The 25,272-nt window shown below is 33.0% G+C and overlaps 1 protein-coding gene across 1 annotated transcript; it reads right to left on the bottom strand.

Annotated features, from left to right (window-relative positions):
* Positions 1-264: 264 nt before the first annotated feature.
* Positions 265-24,886, bottom strand: LOC148283621 (uncharacterized). The gene is made up of 3 exons (XM_088243479.1): positions 24,708-24,886; positions 18,840-18,935; positions 265-2,811 (listed from the first exon to the last, which is right to left on the bottom strand). Exons 1-3 carry the CDS (start codon positions 24,795-24,797, stop codon positions 1,849-1,851), a joined length of 1,149 nt encoding a protein of 382 aa, XP_088099605.1. The 5' UTR covers positions 24,798-24,886; the 3' UTR covers positions 265-1,848.
* Positions 24,887-25,272: the final 386 nt, after the last annotated feature.

Genomic DNA, 25,272 nt, shown 5'->3' with positions numbered 1-25,272 from the left:
GTTCTGGTAAAATAAATAACTATGTATTTTACCCGTAGACTAATAGGCAATTAAACGATCAGGATAGGTGTGGCAGATATACTTGAGGTAATATATGAGATGAGATTACCAAATTACAACAGAAATGGAGAACCTCTGTTGTAATTTGTTGATCTTAATAACTCCCTAGGGGGTGAAATTCAGTCTTTTGTTTACAAACATTTGGATAAATTAAAAATATTACGGGTAAATAAGGTAATTTTAATATTTGAGAAAATAAAAGTATTTTTTAGAAATGTGTAAAATTTATTTGTAAGAAATAAAAACAGCTTAATATTATGTAGTAGTTATTCAAAAATTGTGTAAAAAGTAAACTTATTCTAATAAAACATTATTTAAAGCTTATTCCTGTGAAGGAATTTTTCATATATCACATCATATCTTAAAGCAGTACAAAAGTAGATATATTGTGCAATCAATCCTTTCATAAGGATTACATTTTTTTCGTCGAACCAAAAGTCACCACTTTCCAAAAATTATGTGTGCAAAATTATCTATTCTTTTCGGGTTTTTTTGTTGTAGAAGGTAATAGAACGGTGTAAAGTACTTGTAAATACATATATATTTTTGGCAATATCAACTATTAACTCCAAAAATAAAATTATTGATATGATCTCGTTTTTCATAAAAAAAACCATGCACACATTTTTTTGGAAGCACAATAAAACATTCTTTGCAAAATAAAAATGTATCCTCAAGTTTAAACGAAAACATATTTATAAATCTATTTAACATTATTATTGTCTTAATTTATAAGGCACACAACAGCAAACTTAATTCTACTGGAATAATTGATCTTATTTTTTAACAATCTTTTAACGCGTATTACAAATTACAACCGATGAGATAAATAGATTGAGTTTTTCTACTGACATTTCTTGGTGGTCTCCATTCCATTTTAATTAGAATAATAAAAATACGTATAAAGTTTAACTAAACATATATAGTTTAAAAATACGCATATAGTTTAATGTAACTACTACTGTTCCACAAATCAGAGATCTCATGGTAACTTTTGATGAAAAGCTAACCTTTTCGCACCATAGAATGACAATTGCTAATTAGGCTATGCAGATGCTGGGCTTCATTATCTAGAATACGACAAATTTTATTAGCATTGTTTTTATAAAATCTCTGTATTGTGCTCTGGTCCAATCACAACTGGAATGTGCATCGTCAGTCTGAAGCCCTTTGTACAACTGCAACTCTTTTAACTTGGAAAGAGTTCAGCGGAAGTTTTTACGCTACATACAGTTCAAAAAGGGTAAACCTATAAATGAAATTAGCTACCAAAATTTGATGTCTGAGTTGAGGTTACCATTGCTCTCCACCAGAAGGACAATTGCTGATCTGACTATAATGCACAAAGTGATATGCACCATAATAGATTGCCCAAAATTACTGTCCCTGATAAACTGACGTCTACCCACAAGGACCACCAGACTCCGACACATGTTCCAGTGTGAGAACAATAAGTCAAGCTTTACCAACCATTCTCTCCTGGCTTATAAAATAATATATAAAACTTATAAAAGTGGAATAAAACTACATACGTATTTTTATTATTACAATGAGAAAAGGTATTTTTTATAGTTTGAGGGCAGTCGATAAACCAAAGTAGATTTTTTAGGTGCATAAACCCGTTCACCCATTCACTATTTAAATACGTATGGAGCAACAGAAGATCATTCTAGATGAAGAGAGACTACCCAGAGCGAAGTTGTAACTATAGTCACAAATGTGTCGTGCATTTTAGTGGGGTGTCCCAAATTACACAAATCAAATACGCAAATAACTTAATATCCAATTTTACCAGGGTCTCCACATGTCTCCAGCTGGAGCCGGTGGTATGTTTGACTCCGCACGCGCTTCATTCCTTTCCGCACTTCTGTTCCCCTGTCTACTCTCGACTTCCACGTATTGCGAGCTGCTCACTTTACCGTACGCGACCTTGGCGACTTTAGCGGGGGAATCTGCTCTCTGCACCAAAGCCAATAATCCTCCGGAGTTCTCCGTCGGATACGCTCGTTTTTTCCCGGAACTGGGAGTGAGGGAATAGTCTAGAGCTATCTTAGGCGAAGTTCTATCTTGGGCGCGATAGTTCTCCGTGCTGGAGTTCACGATCGGCGGCGTCCACTGCTCGGAAGGAAGATCCGTCTGTCTCCAAATGGGTCCCGGCGGACGAGCGATCGGGATTTTCGATTCAGCGATGATTTTCGTTTCCGGGGAAATTGTCGTGGACGAGACCGTCGGCTTTTGGGTCTCGGGGCTGGAGTCCGTGAACGAAGTTTGACTCGGGGGCGTAGGAAATGCGGTCGACAAGTACCGGCGATGCGGTGGGGTCGCCGGCTCGGAGTTCACAGAGTCGCAGCTGGAAACGGAGGACGTGGGGCTGGGAGGCCTGTTGTTGCCGACGGCCCGGAACGCGCTGGCGTGCTCCTTGCGCGGGAACTCGGCGGCGGGAAGCCCGGCGGGCGGGAGCAGCAGCGCGAGGTGCAGGTTCCCGTTGAAGTCCCGGGGCGGCTGCAGGGCCGTGATGCAGGAGGTGAGGTGCTGGCGCAGGCGGGCGCGGGCGGGGGGCGGCAGGTCGGCGGAGCGCGCCAGGAAGCTGGTGGCCTCGGCGGCGCACTCGGCGAAGCCGTCCCGGAAGCGCGGCAGCACGCCGGGGTCGGCGGCGGCGGCCGCCGCCAGAGAGCGCCGCTGCGTGGCCTGGAGGTGGCGCACCGTCATCTCCAGGATGTCCGCCTTCTCCAGCTTGGAGTGACGTGCAGGCTGCGAAAAAACGAAAATAATTTATTTATTTGTTTTAACAGAAGAACTGTTCTTACCAAAAAAAAACAGAGTTTACAAATAAACCAAAATAGGTTAATTATTCAACTACAGAAGCATTCTTATGTAGGGCCGTATTGTAAATTAAAAAAAATAAAAAATAATAGTGAAATTAAAATAAAATACATGAAAAGATAAAGTAATGGAGGCATAATATATTTATTTCGTGTATTTTTTTTATATTTTAATCTGTAAACTTAAGTGTAAACAATTCATTTAAGCCCTCTTTATAAACCTGGTAAAAAGTTACGCCTGGGCTCAGTGGTAAAATTAGGATGGGAATACCATTCTTATTCTACCACTGTAATAAGGATAGTATTCCTATCCTCATTCTGCCACTATGCCCAGGCGTAACTTTAAATCAGTTTATAAGCAATTTATATCCTTGAACAATGTCGAAATAACAAATATTTATAGAAACTTATATAATCCATAATAATAATGTAAAATTCCGTTGTTATTGTGTACTTCAGTGGGGCACAATAATGTAAAGTGGACAGCTGACATGCGCCAGATTGTTCCATCAATTTCCAGCGAAATATCGGACAATGGACAATGGAGAATAGACCACCCTCGAGAAGATGACATTTAACATTGAGAAAGTAAAGTTATGACGATGTATTATTTGCTTTGACATAACGTGAGGGAGGCGCACCATTCGTATACTATTTCTTTGTGAACCAATCCGCGTATGACCGACGTTATAATCGCGGTTTTGATTTTTTAAACAATAGACGCAGGCAGGGAATTTTGATAAATTTAGTTTTTGAACATTTTTTATATTTGAAAATAAACGTTTCGCTGTCCCGTTTTTCGCACCTCAAAACTGAACCGATTTTGTTGTTATTTTTTAGAAAGAGTATCAATATAAAATTGTCTGTGTCGGTATATTTTGCATTTAAAAAAAATGTTATCATATTTGTATTCCGTACGTCCGAAGACAGCAAATAAAACTAGGCGCTTAGATAGGTTTTTGAATGGTTCTAGTTCTCATAATAAAGTAGATGCTTACATAAATAATGAACGACTTACAGAAATGGAACATGTTAAATACTTAGGACTAACAATAGACAGACAATTGACGTGGACAATTCATATCAACAATTTAATTAGCAAAGTGGCGACATTATCGAGTCTTTTTTTAAAAATCAAAAACTGTGTTCCAAAAACGGAAAAAAATTATAATGTATGAAGCCTATGTAAAAACTAAAATATGTTATACGCAACTACTATGGGGAGCAGGATATCAAAATGACATAAACAGACTACAAAGACAACAAAATAAAATATTAAAGTTAGTATATGACCTTCCCTATCTAACTGCAACTAGAGAACTTTTTAAACAAACTAAGTAATTAAATATAACTGAACTCTTTCAACTAGAATCATTAAAATTTATCCACAAATTAGACACTAATGTAATTGTAGACGAAGAACTAAAACTTGTAAAAAATTGTAGTCAACATGGACATAATACGAGAATATCAGACAAATACCATAGACAACTTTCTAAAACAAGACAAGGACAATCAAGACTAATCTTTTATTTTTTTTATTTATTTCTTAAGTTAGCTTATATTAAAACTAATACAAACTATTATGTACATTTACATCATCTATATATATTTACATTTCCTTACAGTAACTTATACATTTATTTTTAAATTCTTTCAGACACTTTTCATTCTTCATACATTCAGGCATCTCATCATACATTTTTAAACCCTTATACATCAAACAATTTTGCGACTCAGCTCTTTTCAATAATGCTAGTCTTATTTTATCATTTTGTCTAGTAGCATATTCATGACAATTTTTGTTTAAGACAACTTTATCCTTAAAATATTTTGGTAATTTATCGTGAAAAAATTTATGTATAAATATCAACATATTAAATTTAAGTCTCCTTCTTACAGATAACCATTTTAGTTCATCTCTCATTTTTTTTTTACATTACTATATTTATTTTTCTTAAGAACTATTCTTATCGCTTTATTTTGTAAAATTTCTAGTTTATTTAAATTTCGTTCGTTTGCTAAAAATAATATTGTTATATTGTTGAGCAGTAATCTATATGTGGAAGAATGATTGTTTTGTAAATTAGTTCTGCAGTATCTTTATTTTGTGTACTAATGAATCAGGGACTGAAATTATACAATAAACTACAAGACAAAACTAAACAAAAGACTCAGACAAACTTTTCAAAAGATGTAAAAAATATTATTTTGAACAACAGAGTATGAATGAAAAATGTTTATATAATTTTTTGTAAAATTAATTTAATAATCCGTAAGGGTTTATAAATAAATTTTCAAATTAAAAAAAAATATCAACAAAACATATCAATAGAAATTCGCCAGTGATAAATATCTGTAGTGTGTAAAAGAAATCACTGCTCTAGTGTCATAATCCAGAGAGAATATACCGAAATACGTTTGTAAGAAGAAAAGTGAGACCACGTTTCCTCTTAAACTTTTTTTATTTAAACCCTTAATATTGTGAATCAGATTTTAAATTAACTTTGAGTAGGGCCTACCTACATATTTTTGTGCCTTATATTTGAAATATTTATTTTTATTTTATAATTTTTTATTTAGTCTTAACACTTTGAGTACCGGCCAAATACATATAGAATTTACCCTGTGACCGGCTCATTTTTGTGAAATTTCATGCTTTGTTAAGGGTTTTTTAAAGTGTCATAATTACGAAAATACTCAGTTGAATCGATTGAGACTTCTTTTATATATTTTAAACAATTTAATGAGTCATTTTTGCATGATAGATTGCCAACATTGGCCTTTGTTGCCAACGTTAGCCACATTGCAATGTTCGCACATATACAGGGTCTTACTCCTTTTTTGTGCTTTGTATCCCGCAGCCGTGTAAACATGTGATTAACCACGCATTGTGTCCCGGTTCCGTGTTTTCACGTGGATTACCAGCAGCAAAAAATTACTAATAAAAGTCACTAGATGTCAATAAAATGCGCCTTTTTAGACCGCTGGTAAACCACGTAAAAACACGGGACAGGGACACAACGCGTGGTTATATAATCACGTGTTTACGCGGCTACGGGATACAAAGTGTTAAAATAGTACAAACATGATATATGAATGTCCTAATATTAACTTACATCTAATTATTATTAAAAAATAGACTAATTATTAACATTTCTAAACAATATACAAAATACTTCTTTAAAGCCAACTCGAATGAGATTACTTTTTAAGAGCTAGCTTTTCTGCTACACACGTGTTTTATTTAATTACATTTAAATTTTTTTTTTTTTTTGTTCTCCTATTTCTAATAGCGGCTGATGGAAGCCCTGGTATTCTCCGTTTTCCTATACGTGGACAATGCGTGCCTACGAGAGGAAAAGGATCGATGCATTCGAGATGTGGGGTTGGAGAAAACTGCTGCGTGTGCCTTGGACAGCCAGAAGGACAAATGCATCGATACTGGAAGAGCTCAATATTACAACTCGTCTATCAGTGGTGTGTTTGAGAAGTATACTGTCTTTCTTTAAACATATTGCTAGACGTGAGCCAGACAATCTAGAAAAGGCAATAATGTGTGGCCGAGTTGAAGGTAGGAGAAGCCGGGGTAGAATCCCATATAGATGAACTGACCAAATAAAGGTGGCTACGGGGCTAAACTTTGATGAGTCAGTTCATCGGGCTGGGGATGAACTGGAGTGGAACAGACTAATCAGAAGTGTGCATGGTGATCACGATCCTCAGCTTTGAGGGACCGACTTGGAAGAAGATTTCTAATGGTATTTCATTATAATATAACTGGACAGCTCGGTGCATCAACGAGTTCTGTGTGTTTGTCTTCTTACGAAATGGTAGCCTTACTTTATTTTTATTTCTAGTTTCATATCCGTGTTCATATTGATTAGAAAAAACCTTTTTGATCAACTGTTTTGAAGGATAACCATTAATCATTTTGCTAACAAAAAACATTACATTAAAATATATCTCTTTTGAGGTATAACCACTACCCATTGTAGACACAGATTTTTTTCACAGTAACAATATTTATAAGTAAGCTGGACAATATTTTACATGTAAGCATCTCCCTAGCTAGCAAAGTAAAAATGTAGCTCATAATATACCTCGGGCTAAGACAGCCTCAAAAGCCAGTTGAATGTATTTTTAAGTTGATACAATAGAGACAAGCCGGCGTCTACGTGGGGTGATACAACTGGGTGATATTAGATAAATAGACGTTCGGGATCTGAACAATGCTGTGTGGAAGTAAAATCAGGATCGGAACAATAAATTGACGCTATGTCCTCGAAGAAATGGGGACTTAGGTTCGGTAAATCATTTCCTATGTGAAGACAATGTTGTATACGAGCAGCTGCACTATGAAGGGGGAATTAGCCCTAGTATTAAATTCGCGCAAACGCCATTTTTTCCAAATGGGTTTATTGATTGGTTATGATAGAAAACATGCACGTCAGAAAATAGAAGACGCATCCTAATCGCAAAAATGCCATGACTCGACCAAAATTTGGCAAGATCGGGGCATCCCGAAGGAAACTAAAATGTTCATGGTGCGTACTGGTGGATTTTTAAAGCTGGCGCGTGCGCTATACTTACACATACGCATTGTGTAGTATCCGTTAATAAGCCCATGGTATGACATCGCACGGCATACGCATTATGAAAATAATATCTGTCTCTCTCGCGCTCAGACGCGCTTATGAGCGTGACATAGACAACTATTGCTTCATTAGTTGCTAATGATATATACAATATACACAAGATGCTTCTGCGTTCGTCTGAATTTCGCTGTGATTCTTAAAAGTAAAAATATAATATTATGTTCGAGTATTAAGTTATGGATTAAAAACACTGGTTTATAAATATGTAGGTATTTTCATTTAATCAAATCATGAATAGGTCGATTATGTAGTGAGCGTTTTCACAAAACTTACACAAAAACATTTTTAATGTACAGAATACTGATATTAAAAATCTTGATATTTTATTATTATATAAATATAAATATATTTATATTGTCGTGCATCTGGGAATTTGCCACAAAAAAGTGTGTATCAGAAATACAAGTAATACAGAATAGAGCTATAAGAAACATATACGGTATACCAATGGAAACGCATGTCAAAGACCTTTACAAACTTACTGACATTCTCCCATTTTTGGTCATACCGTATTATGAGATTGCAAAAACGGTGCTTCAAGGTGTGAATAAAGACTCTCTGACTAATATTGGCTATACCTTTAATCGTGACGTCCATCAGTATAATACGCGACAGCGTCAAAATATTCACGTACCTGGATCACGCACGACAAGGTATGGTCTAAGGTCTCTGCTATACCTTGCTTGTAGCGAGTACAACAGGCTACCGGAGTCCTATAGAACGTCAATAAATAACTGTATTCATTTAAAAAATTACTACTTGAGGAGGTACGTGGAGGGTGAAATTTAGTTTTAAGTTATTTTTTCCCTTAAATATTTCTTTCTTGCAATATGTAAATAAAATAATTTTATTTTTAATTTTTATTATGGATTATTTAAAGGATGGCAAGCGGATGTATGATTTTGTATCATATATTTGCTTGCTATCTTATTTCAGTTTTTATGTACATATTATTACTTGTTACTTTATTACTATTTGTTGCTGTATTATTGTTGTTAACATACCTATGTGTAAATATTTTTCTGTCCCAAAATGAGTTTGTTGTAACTCCTGGGAGTACAAAAAAAAAATTTGTATGATTTAATAAATAATAATTTAATGTTTTTAAAAATGTCTTTAAGATTAGAGCGAAAAAAAAAATTACTTAAGAAAATGTCATATATTTACGAGTATTTATTTTTAAACGAGCATGTTTTTTATTTAATATTTTGTGTTCATCATAATAATAATTAATATACTAAAATTAAAATGCACAGTACAAATTATATCCAAAAAAATATGTATACACACTTATTGATAAACAATAAATCTTGTTATTTATATACTTAAAACAATTTACACAACTTCGCATTCCAGTTCCAGGGTAATTGACTATAATGAAAATACATTTTTTCAAATTTAAATTGCCCCTTGTTCTTGGGAGGACTATAATTAGTAAAATGCAACATTTTAAAAAATGTTTTGAAAAATATAAAATAATTAAACAAAGTATTTTAGTAAATGAATATTACATTTTCTTAACCCATTGTTTTTTTTTTGTACACAACCCTCTAATCCAACACCGATTTTTTTTAAAAGATAGCGCATTTAGTTTAAAATTGAATACAACGTTTTTTTAAATCAACACCTGTAGATTTTAAATGCGTTAGTGTGAGTTTTCTGATGGCGCCATCTTAAGTTGAGCCACCAGTACGCTTGTGTTCCCAATTTTCTTATGTGGCGCAGAAACGTGGACAGTTGAGCATGCGAACAGGAGAGAATGGATGCCTCCGAGATGTGACGTGGGCGTCGAATACTGAGAACACCATTGACAGCCAGAATAACAAATGTCTCCATACTGAAGGAACTCACCGTAAAAGTTCGCCTATCGGCCGATTATTTACCAACATCGGCTATCTGTGTTTACGTATTACATACAGAAATAATACTTTGTTTATGAACAATGAACATGAAGTTTACTATGGTAAACTTGTTTTTTTTAGCGTGCATATTTTTTAAATATTTGAATGCTTTATGCTAATAATAATAATGGTTTATTAACAAAAATAAACTATTTCTTATCTACTACATATACACTTAGGTAATAGATTTCTCTTGATCATGTCTAACTAGGTACAACCTATTTTAAGGCAGACATTTTTATGCAAAATAAACAATAACATTACTACCTACTAGTTTATTAATTATCCAGTTATACAATATAAATTTATACCATTTATTATTTAAGAATGTTTTTGAGTAAATTTTCCGATTTTTCTCTGCCTAAACCCAGTAACCAATTTTTAACAAATTTATTTAATTGGATCCGGGTCATGGTTTTGCAATGTTCGGGTAACATATTTAATATTTTGGGGCCCAGAAACCTGAAATTTCATTACCCGAATTCAGAGTTTGTGATAGACCCCATGACCCATCCTCTAGTTTGACTTCTGATAGTGTGGGAGTGTTCATTTTGGGATTTGGTAAAACAATTTGCAATGTTTGATTATGTCCTATGTATTATGGAAGAGTTGAGGAAATGTGGATGTTCAAACATGGGCAGAATGGTGAATGTTACACAGTGTGTAAAGTGGCCACTTAAACCAGCCAATGACAGGTCATAAGCCCTGTAAATGCTTTGACTTCCATATTCCCTTCTCAAAAATTTTTCCCTCTCTGTTGAAATAAATTTAAAACAATTTGATTTCACAAACATTATAATTCTAAAAATATATAATTGCCTTTTATCTAAGATCTTAAATTCCTCAAACAACTTGACGCTGGGGTCACTGGGGTACCTGAAGGACTATAGATTTACCGAGGCTGATATTTTTCATAACAATGAACGTAAATTTAAGTCAAAAGTATATTGAGAGAAGCACATATTTAATTAATTAGTGTTATTCAACTGTCGGCCTCGCGGTGTAATGGTCAGCGCATTTGCCTACCGTGCAAGAGGTCTCGGGTCGATTCCCGACATGGTTGAAATGAAATATTATTTAAAAGGGGTGTTTTTACACTAGAATATTTCATAGTCCCTAGACTAGTATTTAAGGCGTAAGACTGATCACCTTACCTTCGTGTAACAAAAATGATCAAGATACACTGAGATTGGTGTACCAATGCAGTGCCCTATGCACCATTAGGTGCGGAAAGGGAATGATGACGATGATATTATTCGATGCATCTATTTTATTTCTTATCTTCTACATTTGTTTTATTTAACATAATTTTAATTATTGTCTTCAGTGTAAACATTTTTATTAGTGTGTACTAATAATACAAAAAATGACAATTTATTTTGTACATGCTGTTTATTTATCTAATAAAATACAATAGATAAAACGAGACAAGGACAGTCGAGACTAATAAACCGGGGACCTAAATTATATAATAAACTACCAGACAAAACTAAACAAAAGACCACAATATTACAAAAGACGTTAAATATGTCATAAAAAAAAATAAAAATGAAATAAGAAAATCCGCAGGGGCTTATAAATTAATTTTAAATAAAAAAATATTTTCATAATCCTTAAGCCATAAGAAAGATTTTTTAACGTTAGACACATGTCAGACGAATCAAATGAGTACCTACATTAAAAATTTGAACACCCGGAACAAACTCTATCAAAACCAGCAAAAATTCAAATACACAATAATTCTTAGGGGCGCAAACAATAAACAAAAAAGATTGCGAAATTCCTCGAGCGTGGAAACCTTCCTGAAATAAAAATCAAGTGAAGGAATTTAACTTCCCCTATTAACAACAATCACACGCGAAAGGGGGAGTGGAGTGCTGCTGGCTGCTGGCGACTATCCACTGTGCACTGTGCGTGGGACCATCGGAGCTCGTGTGAAGGTATTCAAGGGATGTTTGTTAAGGTTAACGAACAGTTGTGACTAAGTACAGCACCTGGACAAATTGACCGGCCGTGGGAATTTATAAACGGAACTTTCATTAAATTCCCATGTAGGTACTGGGTACCTTCCCCGAATACCGTTCTAGGGGTGCATACGATATTATTGATTTATTTATGTATAATTTATTGCATATAAACATATACGTATGAAGTATAATTATTTCCAGAGAATCTATATAACATTAGAGTATTTGTGTAACATTTATTTATTTATTTTATTTTATAAATTTATTGCATAAAATTAGTATACATATTTAATAACAGGGAATCTATGTAAAACTACTGAATAGAAAATAAAAACGGAGTGTTCTCTTTTTATGATAGTCTCCATCTAACATGGCTCAGCCTGTTCTAAAGATGGAGATTTTTTTTATCTTTTAGAGCATAAGTAGTCCTATACTAATATAGCAATAACAAAAAAAACTAAAACTACTTAATTATAAATGCCTAACTAATCATTTGATAGAAATTAAAAATCGTTATTATACAAATATAACGTATATACATGTATGTGCCAAGAATACATGTTACTTAAACATAAATAATATAGTATAATATATAATAAATAGCAAATATAATGTAATAAAATACATAAAAGTATAAATAATAACATTAATACGCAGTGTTCTCTGGGCCGCGATTATGAACGGCTATCTTGTTTGGTTTATTCTGAGACGGTATGAACTTATATCGATATTTATTTATGCGTATATGTGTATGAAAATTCAAAATATCTTCTTGGGTAACCGGTAATTGAAAATGTTTAGAAAAAAAATGTAACTATATTCTAATGATGTAATAACTTATATTTACTTATAAGTTATTAATTTAAAAGATACTTGGTACACTTCCACTTATTTATTTTGACCAATTAGCGCTTTCACCCTCTAATGGGCATCTTCAGACTGGTGAAAGCGCTAATTGGTCAAAATAAATAAGTGGAAGTGTACCAAGTATTTTTTAAATTAATAACTTATATGTAAATATAAGTTATTACATCATTACAATGGAATTCCATCAAGAATTGTCAATAAATAATTTAAATGAAGTAATTATATTATATTTTTCATACAGAAAACTTAATTTTACTTTGTAGATAAAATTGAAGATTAATTGAAGATAAATCAGAATACGTCCGTGGTTAAGTTAGTCTCCATCTAATATCAACAATATTTTAAGTTTGTCCAAATTTTTGTAGACAAGGACTGGATTCAACTTCCCGGGGAGCTGTTAATATTAACACATTACAACAGAGATAAAGAACATTTTAGAGAAGGTTATATAGAAGTCTAGGAATCATCGGCTGTGGACTTAAATTTCTCCACATTGGCTTTAAGATAAATATACTGTGTAACATTCACCATTCTGCCTATGTTTGAACATCTTCATTCCTTCAAATCTTCCATTCTCGATGCCTAGTATGTTAGTGAAATAATTCGGTCAGAATATCACCCGCAACGACAAAGGTTTCAGCTCTTTAACTCCACAAAGGAAGGAATATTTCAACTTTACGTGAGAGCGGTTCAATTTTTTTTTGACATCTTATATCACAACTTAATAATCAAAAAAGTAGTCCATTGGATATTTGTGCTAGTTATATGCATATATATTTTTTCAAATCTCGAAAAAAGAGCCTTTATATAACATTTTTAAAATCAAATATATAAAAAAGTCAATGTCACAATTTTCGCACAAATTTCGTGTTCAAAGATACGCAGGATGGTGAATGATAGTGTGTAAAGTGGCCACTTAAACCAGCCAATGACAAGTCATGAGCCCTGCCCAGACTTCTATATTCCTTCTTTAAAATGTTCTTCATTTCTGTTCTAGTTATGTATTAATGTATTTATTTGTCTAAATAGTTGTTTTAATTTTATGAGACGGCTCACCCCTAGTGCTAACCTGTGTATCTGTGTACATGTGTACAAATAGAATACGCACCCCTACACAAGTCCTCGGCTCTAAATGCATAATTTAATTTTCTAACATATCGTGTCCCCCATATTACGTTTTACATATTTACTGTTTACCAATGAAACAACCGCACGGAAGTAAAGATTCCCATGCATTCTGACAGTTGCCCCATTTATTACAATGATGAAACACCTCAACATAAAAAAAAAACATCTGGGCTTATGTGAATGTAAATTCCACTCTTTCGCTGTGACAGAAAATTTGTGACATCTAATATATACTAGAAAATTTATATTTTCATCATTATCATTCCCTTTCCGCACCTAATGGTGCATAGGGCACTGCATTGGTAGACCGATCCTAGCATATCTTGATCATTTTTGTTACACATAGGTAAGATGATCAGTCCTAACAATATATATTCTAATGTAAAAACACCTTTTTAAAGAAATATTTCATCTAAATATACATATAGTCAAATGGAGACTTCCGATTTTGGGATACCTCAGGGTACGGTGATAGGTACGCTTCTATTTATTATATAGATAATAGACATAGGTCAATGACATATTTTGTCGACATTTAAATTAAAAATAATATCATATGCCGATGATACTATCGTTTTAGTTGAGGAAGTTAACTGGAACTCGGTAAATTTAGTAGCTAATGACGTTATGACTAAATTAAAATTATGGTTTGACAAAAATATATTCTCTTTAAATTCGGAAAAGACAAAAATCATCCCATTTTTTATTAACAAAACAAATTTAGATTCACCAGAGCAATTTCAACAAAACTTTCTGCGATCTAACATGTTCAGTACTTGATACAACAGATAAAATAAAATATCTTTGTGTATACATAGACCAAAATTAAAAATGGAAAAACCGTATTAGTGAACTAGTTTAGTATTAGAAAATATGTATATATTTATTAAATTAAGGAATATTTAAAAAATCAATAATTTAAAAATAGCTTATTACTCAATTGTACAATCTTTGTTACAATATGGTATAGTTGGATGGGGTGGTGCATTTGCCAATATATTAAACCCTCTTAAAATAGTACAAAGATGAATTATTAAAGTAATTTTAAAGAAACCCTTAACATTCAGTACAAAAATTCCATATAAATTATTTACACTATTTATAAAATAAATTCCATTATACAAGAAGAAAAAATAAAAGAATTTGAGATGAATAAGTCACTCAGATACCAAAATAATATTAAAATCCCCAAATTCCACACAAGTCATGGTCAAAATAGCTTTGTCTTCAAAGGTGTCAAAAATTACAATAATCTCCCCAATGAACTAAAAACTATTTAAACTAATATTTCAATAAATAAATTCAAAGTTAATTTAAAGAAATTTTTTGAACAAGTGTAAAAACTACATTGAATTTCAATTAGTATCAATGTTTTTTTCTATTATTTTCTGTTTTTCCTTTTATATCCTCTAAGTTTTTTTTTATCGTGTACTCGAATATTCAAAATTATATTAATTCTTATAAATAAATAACTATAACAGTGTAAGTCACTTTCCGAGCACAAAATTTAGTATCTTTTTTGGAGGGTTACAGTTATAACATTTACTAGATGTATAAAAGTAGATTTGTGTAGAATAAAAAAAACGTGTACCATTTATGAAAGATATTGATTTAAAAAAAAATTAAAATCTCAACCATGTCAAGAATCCAACCCGAGACCTTTTGTGTGATAGGCATGCGCGCTAACCGCTACACCGCGAAGCCGACATTTGATAAATAAAATATTTTTTCAACAAATAGGAACACCTTACTACGCCAAAATTTTATTACGGGATAAATGCATAATATAGTTAAGCTTTTAAGTATTATAAAATTCGCTTTTTGAAAGTTCACCTTCGTGCTTTGCGCAAAGTAAAATATGTCATCTGCATTTCAAAGTAAACACACAAATACAGAGAAATTCGATTGCGGCTCCGTCTTTTCAATTTGAAATATAATAAGTTCTTCAGTTGTTCGGATCAGAAAAGGGTATTTATCCGCTACATAAAAGCTACGAAGCAAATCCCAAATACCTGACCGGCTATGATTCGACAACAGTCCGTCATTTTTCCCAGGCATTTTCCGCGTGATCGGCAATATTCTCACACTCGTGCAGAAGGTAAGTAGCCACACCGCGGAGTCAGGTAACCTAAACCGAGGGCAGTTCGGTAGCCATCCCCCTTTACGAGGGGACGATAAGAGATCTACCGATGTTCGTCGATAAATATTTTGGACGCCTCGTAGACCGGACCTGGGCCCTGAACTCTGTCAACTTCCCATGGTAATACGAACCCTGTAGCGCAATCACAAATAACTGTCAACGTGCTTAAGTTATCGCAGTCATAAATCAACGCGTGTGTCGGTTTGTTTTTTTGTTTTCCTCGTAAATAAATACAGTTCATTGGCGAAAAATTGGCGTTTACTATAAAAAATAATACAATGTATTGCATTTGCCAACTAGTAAGGTATATTTAATACAAAAAAGTGAAAATTAAATTACAATTACTATGGCGACTGCTTTTTTTGGCATCTGGCTTGCCAACCGCTGGCTAAATGCAATGAATAGCATGATAAATAATAAAAAAATAAACCAAAATAGCAGTTTTGGAATATTTTCCATATTTACATTCTTGAACTGTTTAGTTACTGTTAGCCTTTCCTATGTTTATGTTGCTTGCAGACCCGACGGTTGGCCCTGGTTGCGTACCACGAACCAGTTTGTTTATTAAATAATTTAAAACATGACATTGGCAAAAGCATACAATTTATTATGCAACGCCATTTTGTTTTAATTTAAAAAAAACAACTTGAATTTTCCATGCGAAAAATGGAATAATTATGTTAAATCGGTACAATGTAACCGATGAATGCAACACGAATTTAAATAATCCAAATATCGACAGCATCGGTAAATTTTTAACCATCACTTCGTGATCGAGGGTCTGCCCGCTTGAGTGGGTAGGTACTTATGTACCTACTTATAATACCCGTGAAGTCAGCCAGGTAGGCCGAGTACTATATCCGCCAGACTGTGAGAAAATTCCTCCAGAGGGCTCTCTATGGTTCACCGGGGTCGGCGCTTAATAATTTTTAACACGAAATACTCATACAAGGAACGATTCCCCTTATTTATACCAGAAGTATCGCGATATCCTCGAGAGATAGAACCCCTTTATAGTAAACCCTTTCATGCTATTAGCATCACTGCCTTCTTCTATCTTTCTTCCTCGTTCCGGGTGTTCGTATTTAGGGCAAACGGGTTGCTAATGAATACAAGACTCGCGAAGGACGAATAAAAAATACAAATGAGAGGTGCCATCGGGTTATTTTTTTCAACATAAAAAGCGTGTAAGATTTTTGCCCGAAACGAGTCACTAAAAAAACAAAAAATGATGAAATAAGAACAATAATTTGAGTCCTTCCAAATTTCTGTAGACAGAGACTGGATTCAACTCCCTGGGGAGCTGTTAATATTAACATATAACAACATTGATGAAGAACATTTAAGAGAAGGTAATATAGATTTTTAGCCATCTACGAGGCTTATTTAACTTAAAAAACATCAACAGATGGAAGAATTGAAGGAATATAGAGGTTTAAATACGGGCAGAATGGTGAATGTTACACAGTGCCAATGACAGGTCTTAGACCTTGTAGATACCTAGAATTCTATATATTACCTTCTCTGAAATGTTCTTCATCTCTGTTGTTATATGAGAGAATAAGATTTTTTTATTTGTTAAAAGAGTATTAAACTAAGCCAAATAATATATTTTAAAATTTTTTATGTGTCGTATTATCGGCTCTACGATTTTTTAAAGATTTATATTTTTGAAATTACTCCGTTTTAAGTTCTCCGATTGGTCGTCAGTTCCACCGATTGGTCCGTTGACGGTAAGTAAACCGGAAATCTTCCACAACTCTATTATCATTGATTTATTCATGTGAACTAGTAACGTCATTAAAAGTAGTTTATTTTTATTAAAACATTTGTTTTCGTACATTTTTAAGAAAGTTTGCCGCATAATTGAATGTTCTAATTTTTACATCGCATAAGAAAACATTATTTGTATCAAATTTCTCGTAGGGATGAAGTTTTTCATTCAGATGGATTATTTAGTAAGCAGAATAAAGCTCTTAATGATACTGATGTAAAGAAAAATTCATATGCTTAATCCTTAAAAAGTTATGTAGGTACGCTTTACTGCTACTTACATACAAATGCACATACCTGTCAACAGCAAATTTCCTACAGATATAGAAAAAAGCGCCTTAGAAATATTATGTTATTAATTTAAACACCACACGACACATTTCAGTAAGCTGAAACCCCTTTTTGCATGGAGAATACATGCCACAGAGTACCTTGTAAAAAAAGTATACTAGGATAGGATTTAAAAATAATGAAATTGTGTACTATCTATTGCTCCTTAATTCAAAAATGTAAAACATGACATCAAAATACTTTTAAAAGCATGACTGAAAGGCAGACTTATTACCACTGGCAATTTTTTACAGTCCGACCAATAAAAACAAAAAAAATAATAATAAAAAGAAAATAAAAAGTTAAGAAAATATAAACTGTAAAAATATTAAACTAGATTGTGGTGCTTAGTGCTTACATTATTGACATTAAATACATTAAAATGTATTCTGTTTCATCTCTAAATATTAATTTATACTAAAGTAATATTTATCGACTAAAAACTTTAAATTATTTTTTTTATAAAAATGACTTTTTTTCAAAAAAGCTTATTAATTATTTTTACGGCTATGCATATATTGCACTTTGAATAAATGATTTTTTCGCCAATGGAATTTAAAATTGACTTTTATTTATAGTGACAATGTTCCGTAATATAAATATACCCATCAATGTTAATAAATTTAATCAAATAAAAGTTTGTTTCCGTTTATTTTTAATATTCTCTAAGTTTTTTCTCATGTATTCGTATATTAAAAATGATATAAATTCTAATAAATAAATAACTATAACAGTGTAAGTCACTCTTCAAGCACAAGAGCTAGTCTCATTTTTTGGAGAGTTACAGTTATAACATTTACTAGATGATTTGTCTTAAAATAAAAAAAACATGTACCATTGGTGATATAAAAATATAAAAAGTTGGCTCGTAAGCGTATGTATGTAAACACGTATGTTGCCAGGTAATCAGTATTCACTATTTTTCGATTTACAAAAACATCCTGAACGTTTATTAATTACTATTACGCGTTATTAAATTAATATAATAATGAATTAATTGAATTTGTTCACCGTGTTATTTCGTAACCGTGTAAAAAGAGGTTCCGGTGTACTCAAACATGACATAAAGTTGATATCAAAACATACATATATTGAGAATGAAATAAAACATATTGATTAGAAAGCTTCCCTGAGACACACCCCTTTCACTTAACTCGCTAAAACTTAAAATCAAATCCAATATTTCAACTTACGTCTTTTTTCATGGCTTCCAAGATGAGGTCTTTTAATTCACTCAGGCACTGGTTAATCCTCGCTCTTCTCTTCTTCTCCATGATTGGTTTGTTTGTCTGCAATAGAAAATAACTCATCTGTCAATAAATTTTCAACATAAAATTACATTACGAAAAGGGTGAACAGAACTAGTTTCTACGAAATATTAATATATTTTTATTTTGTTTATTCAGAAAAACAACAGCAATACAAAAAATATACACAACATTACAAAAAAACATAAAATAAAGCCAAATCAGTTTTCCACATAAATACTATTATAAAAATCCAGTTCAGTTAGATATTAATTCATAGAAATGCATGTGTGCGGGTTTTTTGTGTGAGGATGCGTGTGTAAGTGAGTGGAGTGTGGTTTTGGTAGGTATGTGAATACGTGTGTGAGTGCATATGGGTGTGAGGGTGGGTTTATGGACATGGTGAGTGTGTGTTTAATATGAGTAAATAGAAACATCTTACATTTAAAATGTAAAAATATATTTTTTTATCTTTATAAATTATGTTTCTTTAAACACAGTTTTTTTTATATAATAGTTTTTAATTATTAACATATTACAACAGAGATGAAGAACATTTAAGAGAAGGTAATATAGAAGTCTAGGCATCTATAGGGCTTATGACCTGTCAATGGCTGATTTAAGTGGCCACTTTACAGACTGTGTAACATTCACCATTCTGCCTATATTTGAACATCTATATTCCTTCAATTCTTTCATCTGTTGATGTTTGTGAAGTTAAAGAGCTGAAACCTTTATTTATGCTGGTGAGATTCATCTAATTGAATTATTTCACCTACATACTAGGCAACGCCTGAAAATGTTATTTTTTCAATTTCTATACTTCTTCATGGACCAGGTAATTTATCAACATTTGTTAATAGTTTTTTAATTCTTGTTTTAAAAGTAAGTTTACTGCAGTTAAATATGTCTTAAATGTATTCAATAAAATATGATTTTGAATGATGATAAAATATTTCCAGGTATGTTTTTAGTATGTTTCCATTAAAAACCCAACAATGAATGTTTTTGGGGTGTTCTTGCGTGGTTAATGTATCAGAAATCCTGATTACGCTTATAACGTAGTTGATTATAGGTTTGAGGTTTATCCAAGCAATTGGAAAATCACAGACTTTGGGGGTATCCATGCTTATTTCCTGACTAGGAAATGTGATGTATTTTCTCGTATAAACACCAGTCAAAATCAATCGTGAGAATGATGTGTTAAGTTTTAATAAAATAAATAAAACAACTTTGTCATCAACAACTATTTTTTTTTCCACCGACCGGTTTCAAAGCTAAATAAGATTCTTTCTCGAGGTATACTTAACTATTGAATTATTTCCTATTTTGTTTTATCATGCGAAATGCGATCTCTTAGACGAATGTGTGGGAAATCAATGTATGACAGGGTTACGAATGATGAAATCAGGCGAGAGTGTAAATCTGAGACAAGTATAATTGATAAGATTAAGAAAGGGTCTCTGAGATGGTTTGGTCACGTAGAACGAATGGACGACGAGAGAATGGTAAAACAAGTATATATGGCAAAAATGAACTGCAACGTTAGACGAGGACGACCAAGGAAGACGTGGCATGATCAGATAAACCAAAATATTAAGTCTGGTCATGTCAAAAGCAGACAGAACCGAAGGGCATATATGACAAGATGTATGAATGTGGAAGAGGCTAGGATTGTATGCCAGGATAGACGTGTGTGGCGGTCCATTCTCTCTGCCTACCCCTACGGGGAAATGGCGTGATGGTAGTAGTTGTTATTTTATCAGTATGCTGCCAATGAAACTCTTTTTGTCAAATCAAGTCTTTTTGTCTTGAAAGGATGGTAAAATGAAATGGTTACGTTTGAAACTAGACAGGAGTGGACCAAAAGAAATATTGTTTATATGGTTATGTTTTTCTTTTTATGAATCGCTTTTTTAATTTCTAAGATATCCAAGTTATCTAATTTTAATATTTTACTTTAAACAATAATAACTTTTAATCCAGTTTATTTATTGAATTTATTAGCAGCATGCTGATAAAACAAAATAGGAAAGAATTCATTAGTTAAGTATACCTTGAGAAAGAAGCTTATTTAGCTTTAGCTTTTTTTTGAACACTAATGTTTTTTTTTCCAGCCGGCCGGTGGAAAAAAAAACATTAGTGTTCAAAAACTTTCAAAATTGATTATTTTATATTTAATTATAATGAATAACCACAAAATGCGAATGTTGATGGATGCAGAAATAGATGAAGACCGAGAAAGACATGGCATGACCAAATCCAACAAATCCTTGAAGACGGACATGTTAAAAGTCGGAATAATTGTCGCGCGTGCATGACAAGATGTATGAATGTAGAGGAAGCGAGATCTGTATGCAAAGATAGAGTGATGCGGCGTTCTATCCTCTCTGCCTACCCTTACGGGGAAACGGCGTGATGGTTTATGGTTGTTTAAATATAAAATTTATGTTTAGTTTTGTTTTAATTAATTTCAAAATAGAAATTGAAACGTCAATATTAGTCGGTATTCAGTATCTGTGTCCGGGCGGATAACGAATAAAGTTCTGAGTGTGAAATAGAACCAGAACTCTGGATGAACACTTTTGTCTCCGTGGCTACTCTATAAAATCCTGAAAAAGTTATTGGTGCGTTTTCCTATCACATCTGAGGTTCTAGGTTCGATTGCTAGCAGAGAGGACACGAAATATTAATGTTAAAGGTGATTTTTCTCTAATATCTCGTTTTTCGTGAACCGTCACCCAAAATGATCAAAAGCGCTTGTTTGATCAAAAGTATTTGTTTTTTTAACACTTTATATACAAATACAATATACTTTTATATATACCATATACTTTTAATACCCTGTCATAGCTCTAATTTTCTTGCCTCCTTTTTCACAGTAGTAGTCTCTCGATTATGGAAGAATCTACCTACTAATGTTAGAGACGCCCTTCTTTATTTACATATAAATCAAGATTCAATTTGTCCATGTATTTGTAATTTTCTCAAACAGAACGGTTTGGGTAGGTAGAAAGAAATTACCTCAAGGCAATATGCCCACCCTTATATGTATATAAAGTGTTAAATAATAATAATAATATACATCTATATATATAAGGGCGGGCATATTGCCTTAAGGTAATTTCTTCCTACCTACCCAAACCGTTAAGTTTGATAAAACACTATACTATGAAGAGAGGAGAGAAGATGAAAAGGAAAGAAGAAGAAGAAAGGAACAACTCAAATATTTAGAAAGTGACATTCCAATATTGATCGAAATATAAATAAAGAAGGGGGCGTCTCTAACATTACATAACAGGGCTCTGGTTTTATTTTACACGCCTAACTGTATTCTTCATACGTCTGGCTTAACTTTAAAGTTTTTTTTAAATACAGACCTGGGCTCCGATTACAATGGGACGTTAACAGAGTTAGTTATCTTCGACTGTCTATAAAGAAAAATCGATGTTTGTGTACGAAAATGAGTATATTTGCATGAATATTTAAAGTATCTTCATCGGTAAACTATAATTGAACAGAGATGGAGAACAATTTAGAGAAGGGAATATGGATGTCTAAGCATTTACAGGGCTTATGACCTGTCGTTGGCTGGTTTAAGTGGCCACTTTACACACTGTGTAACATTCGCCATCTCCATCTCTGTTCTGTTAATCTTAATGACTCCCTAGGGGGTGAAATCCAGTATTTTGCCTGCAAACATGTGGATAATCTCAAAATATTGTAATAATTAAACATGTTTAAAATAACAAAATGTATGCATATTTTGCAGAAAACTTAATTTTACTTTGTAGATAAAATTGAAGATAAATGTTAACTTCCCATTGTTATCGGGGCCCTGTTGGAAATATGTATTTTTAATGATTTTGATAGAATTATAAATAAAGTTATCAATGAAACTTCTTGGTTTAGTTTTGCTTTTTTATTATTTTGACCAACGAGCGCTTTCGCCTAAGTAGGCATCTTCAAGACTGGTCAATTGTTTACTAATGAACTATTTAGCAAACAAGTTGTAAATATTTATGTTTTCTGTCCCCTGTTAAAATACTTATTTGATCTCCTTATCTCTTAAATAGTATAAAAGCTGTAAACGTTGTAAACAATTTACCAGCCTTGAAGATGCCTACTTAGGCGAAAGCGCTCGTTATATATATATGGATAATTTATATAGCGCCATTTTTGTGAAAATCACCTCAAGGGTGCTGTACAATATATAAATATCCCAGCACGTCTTGCAGCTGCAGAGCGCATGGACGGTTGGGATTCTAGTTCCTCGTCTCCAATTATGGTAAATTACAGTTATTATATAAAGGAGCTAGATAACACCTCTCGCAGCTACAGAGCGCATGGACAGTAAGAAATCTAGCCCCATTTACATTTTTTTAAATATTTTATTTGACAATGAAATTTAAAGTTTAAAGTTCAAAAACTCGCACACATGCACTTCTACTGTATTGTAACTGAACTGGATTTTTATAATTGTATTTATGTGGAAAACTGATTTGGCTTTATTTTATATTTTTTTATAATGTTTTGTATATTTTTTTGTATTGCTGTTGTTTTTCTGAATAAACCAAAATTAAAAATTTGAATAATGGTTCAAAATGTTTAAAATCAATTGATTGGACTATTTCGGCATTAATTTTAGATGCTGTCTGTGTAATGGCCTTGACCCTAAAAGGGGTTCTTGGTCCCACTCGTGGAGCGGATGTTCCAAGAGGTTCAGGCAGGAAGTTACTCCATTTTATAAACTGAAATCTTTGATTGGATCTCACAAATACACCTTTAATTTTGGTGCCAATTTTCCTGTTGTGCTATCTCGAGTAATAAGGTGAAAACTAGAGATGGTGAGATAATTTTATGGAAAAAAGAAGTCCGTAAGCTTGTGCTTATATCACTTATTAATATACTTTGTGGTATATTGTTAAATAGTACCACTATATCTGGAAAATATGTCAATTCAGTAACAAACTTTTAAACAGGAGCCTCATGCTGGAAAGATGTGACATTTTGTCACCCACTCGACAATAGGGCACAGGATTGGGCATCTCGATTGCTTTGTCATAATGCTATTCTTGAAAACTCTCCTTACAAAGACGAATGAAAAAGTGGCAACACTAACAAACCCATTATCTATGGCCTATGGCTCTCCTGCCTTACGTAAACTTTTATTGTTTCTTGTCAGACTTCTTCCGTTGAATATTTTGTAAATGGAATATTATAAAAAAAAAAAAAGAAAATGTTTTACTGAGACACAGCAACATTTATAATTATTATTTGCCTTTGACATAACACACATCCACATGTTATTATAAATATTTCATATGCATTTATTGGATTTTAAAAACATTGTATAATATACGAGTATATCACAAATACGACGAGCGATAAAATAATTTTAAAATCATGTTTCTAGTGAAACTTCATTTGATGATGGATTAAAAATAAGTACGGTTGTATTTGTTGCACATTTGTTAATACGTCATAATTATAATATTGATCAGTGTTGTAAATTTTAAGTTAAATACAACAAAAATACATACTCGTCATTCAAACATAAATGCCGAGCTTTTTACAAGAAGGAAGTTTGACGGCTGAAGTTAAGATGTCGCATTCGCTTGTCAATGTCGAGTACTTTGGGGCACTCGAGATAAAGTCGATTGGTTTTCAATCGACTGCATTCGTATGGGTGGTTCAAGAATGCTGCCACTCGTCGAATTACGGAAGTCGCATACGATTATAAAGACGAATGAGTCCAGCATAAGGTCCCTGGTTTGAAACTGGCCTTTGGCGAAATGGATTTTTTTTACTTACTTTCCGAAGTGCGGCCTTTGAGAGAGTAGATTGGTTGTCCTCCTGTTCAAATCCTTGCCGAGAGTCGAATTCGTCGTCACTGATAGGCATTTTTATGCACTTAATAACAACAATAAAACAAATATGCAACAGTCCAACAACCTTGCACGGAAGTTACTTCCGAACGATCCACATCGAACACAAACGTCAAACTGACTGATAACAATTGTCCATTTTTAAATTTTCCCACGGAGAACGAATTACCCCCGCCACTAATTTAATATCTCCACATACACCTATTCATTAGAGGGAGACCGAGTGAATCGCCGTCTTATTCCGACTCATAGTAAAGGGATAGCCCATCTGTCATAATGTGAATTTGCAAGATCGGTTGTCTCTGTCTAACTTACGTTAGCGGTCGAATAAAACATTTCTCTTTCTCTCGCATAGCTATTTAGAACCCGCCAGGTAGTAATCGCGCGGCTCGTCAACCATTTATGGCGCTTTCCCATGGATGACATTGACTTTTTTCGAATTTATACAAAAATCAGAACTTTAAAATAAACGCAGCTCAGCTATCACAGAA

This window comes from Micrasema longulum, unplaced genomic scaffold (genome assembly GCF_059751315.1).
Source record: "Micrasema longulum isolate JH-2025_06_02 unplaced genomic scaffold, ASM5975131v1 h1tg000215l, whole genome shotgun sequence".
Classification (NCBI taxonomy): domain Eukaryota; kingdom Metazoa; phylum Arthropoda; class Insecta; order Trichoptera; family Brachycentridae; genus Micrasema; species Micrasema longulum.
This window is presented reverse-complemented; position numbering and strand designations above follow the sequence as displayed.

Excerpts from the sequence above, each read along its gene's own strand:
- LOC148283621 (XM_088243479.1), bottom strand. The coding sequence starts at position 24,797 with ATGCCTATCAGTGACGACGAATTCGACTCTCGGCAAGGATTTGAACAG. Across the intron at positions 18,936-24,707 it reads CAAAGGCCGCACTTCGGAAA|ACAAACAAACCAATCATGGA; the intron begins GTAAGTAAAAAA and ends TTTCTATTGCAG. Across the intron at positions 2,812-18,839 it reads TGGAAGCCATGAAAAAAGAC|CCTGCACGTCACTCCAAGCT; the intron begins GTAAGTTGAAAT and ends GTTTTTTCGCAG.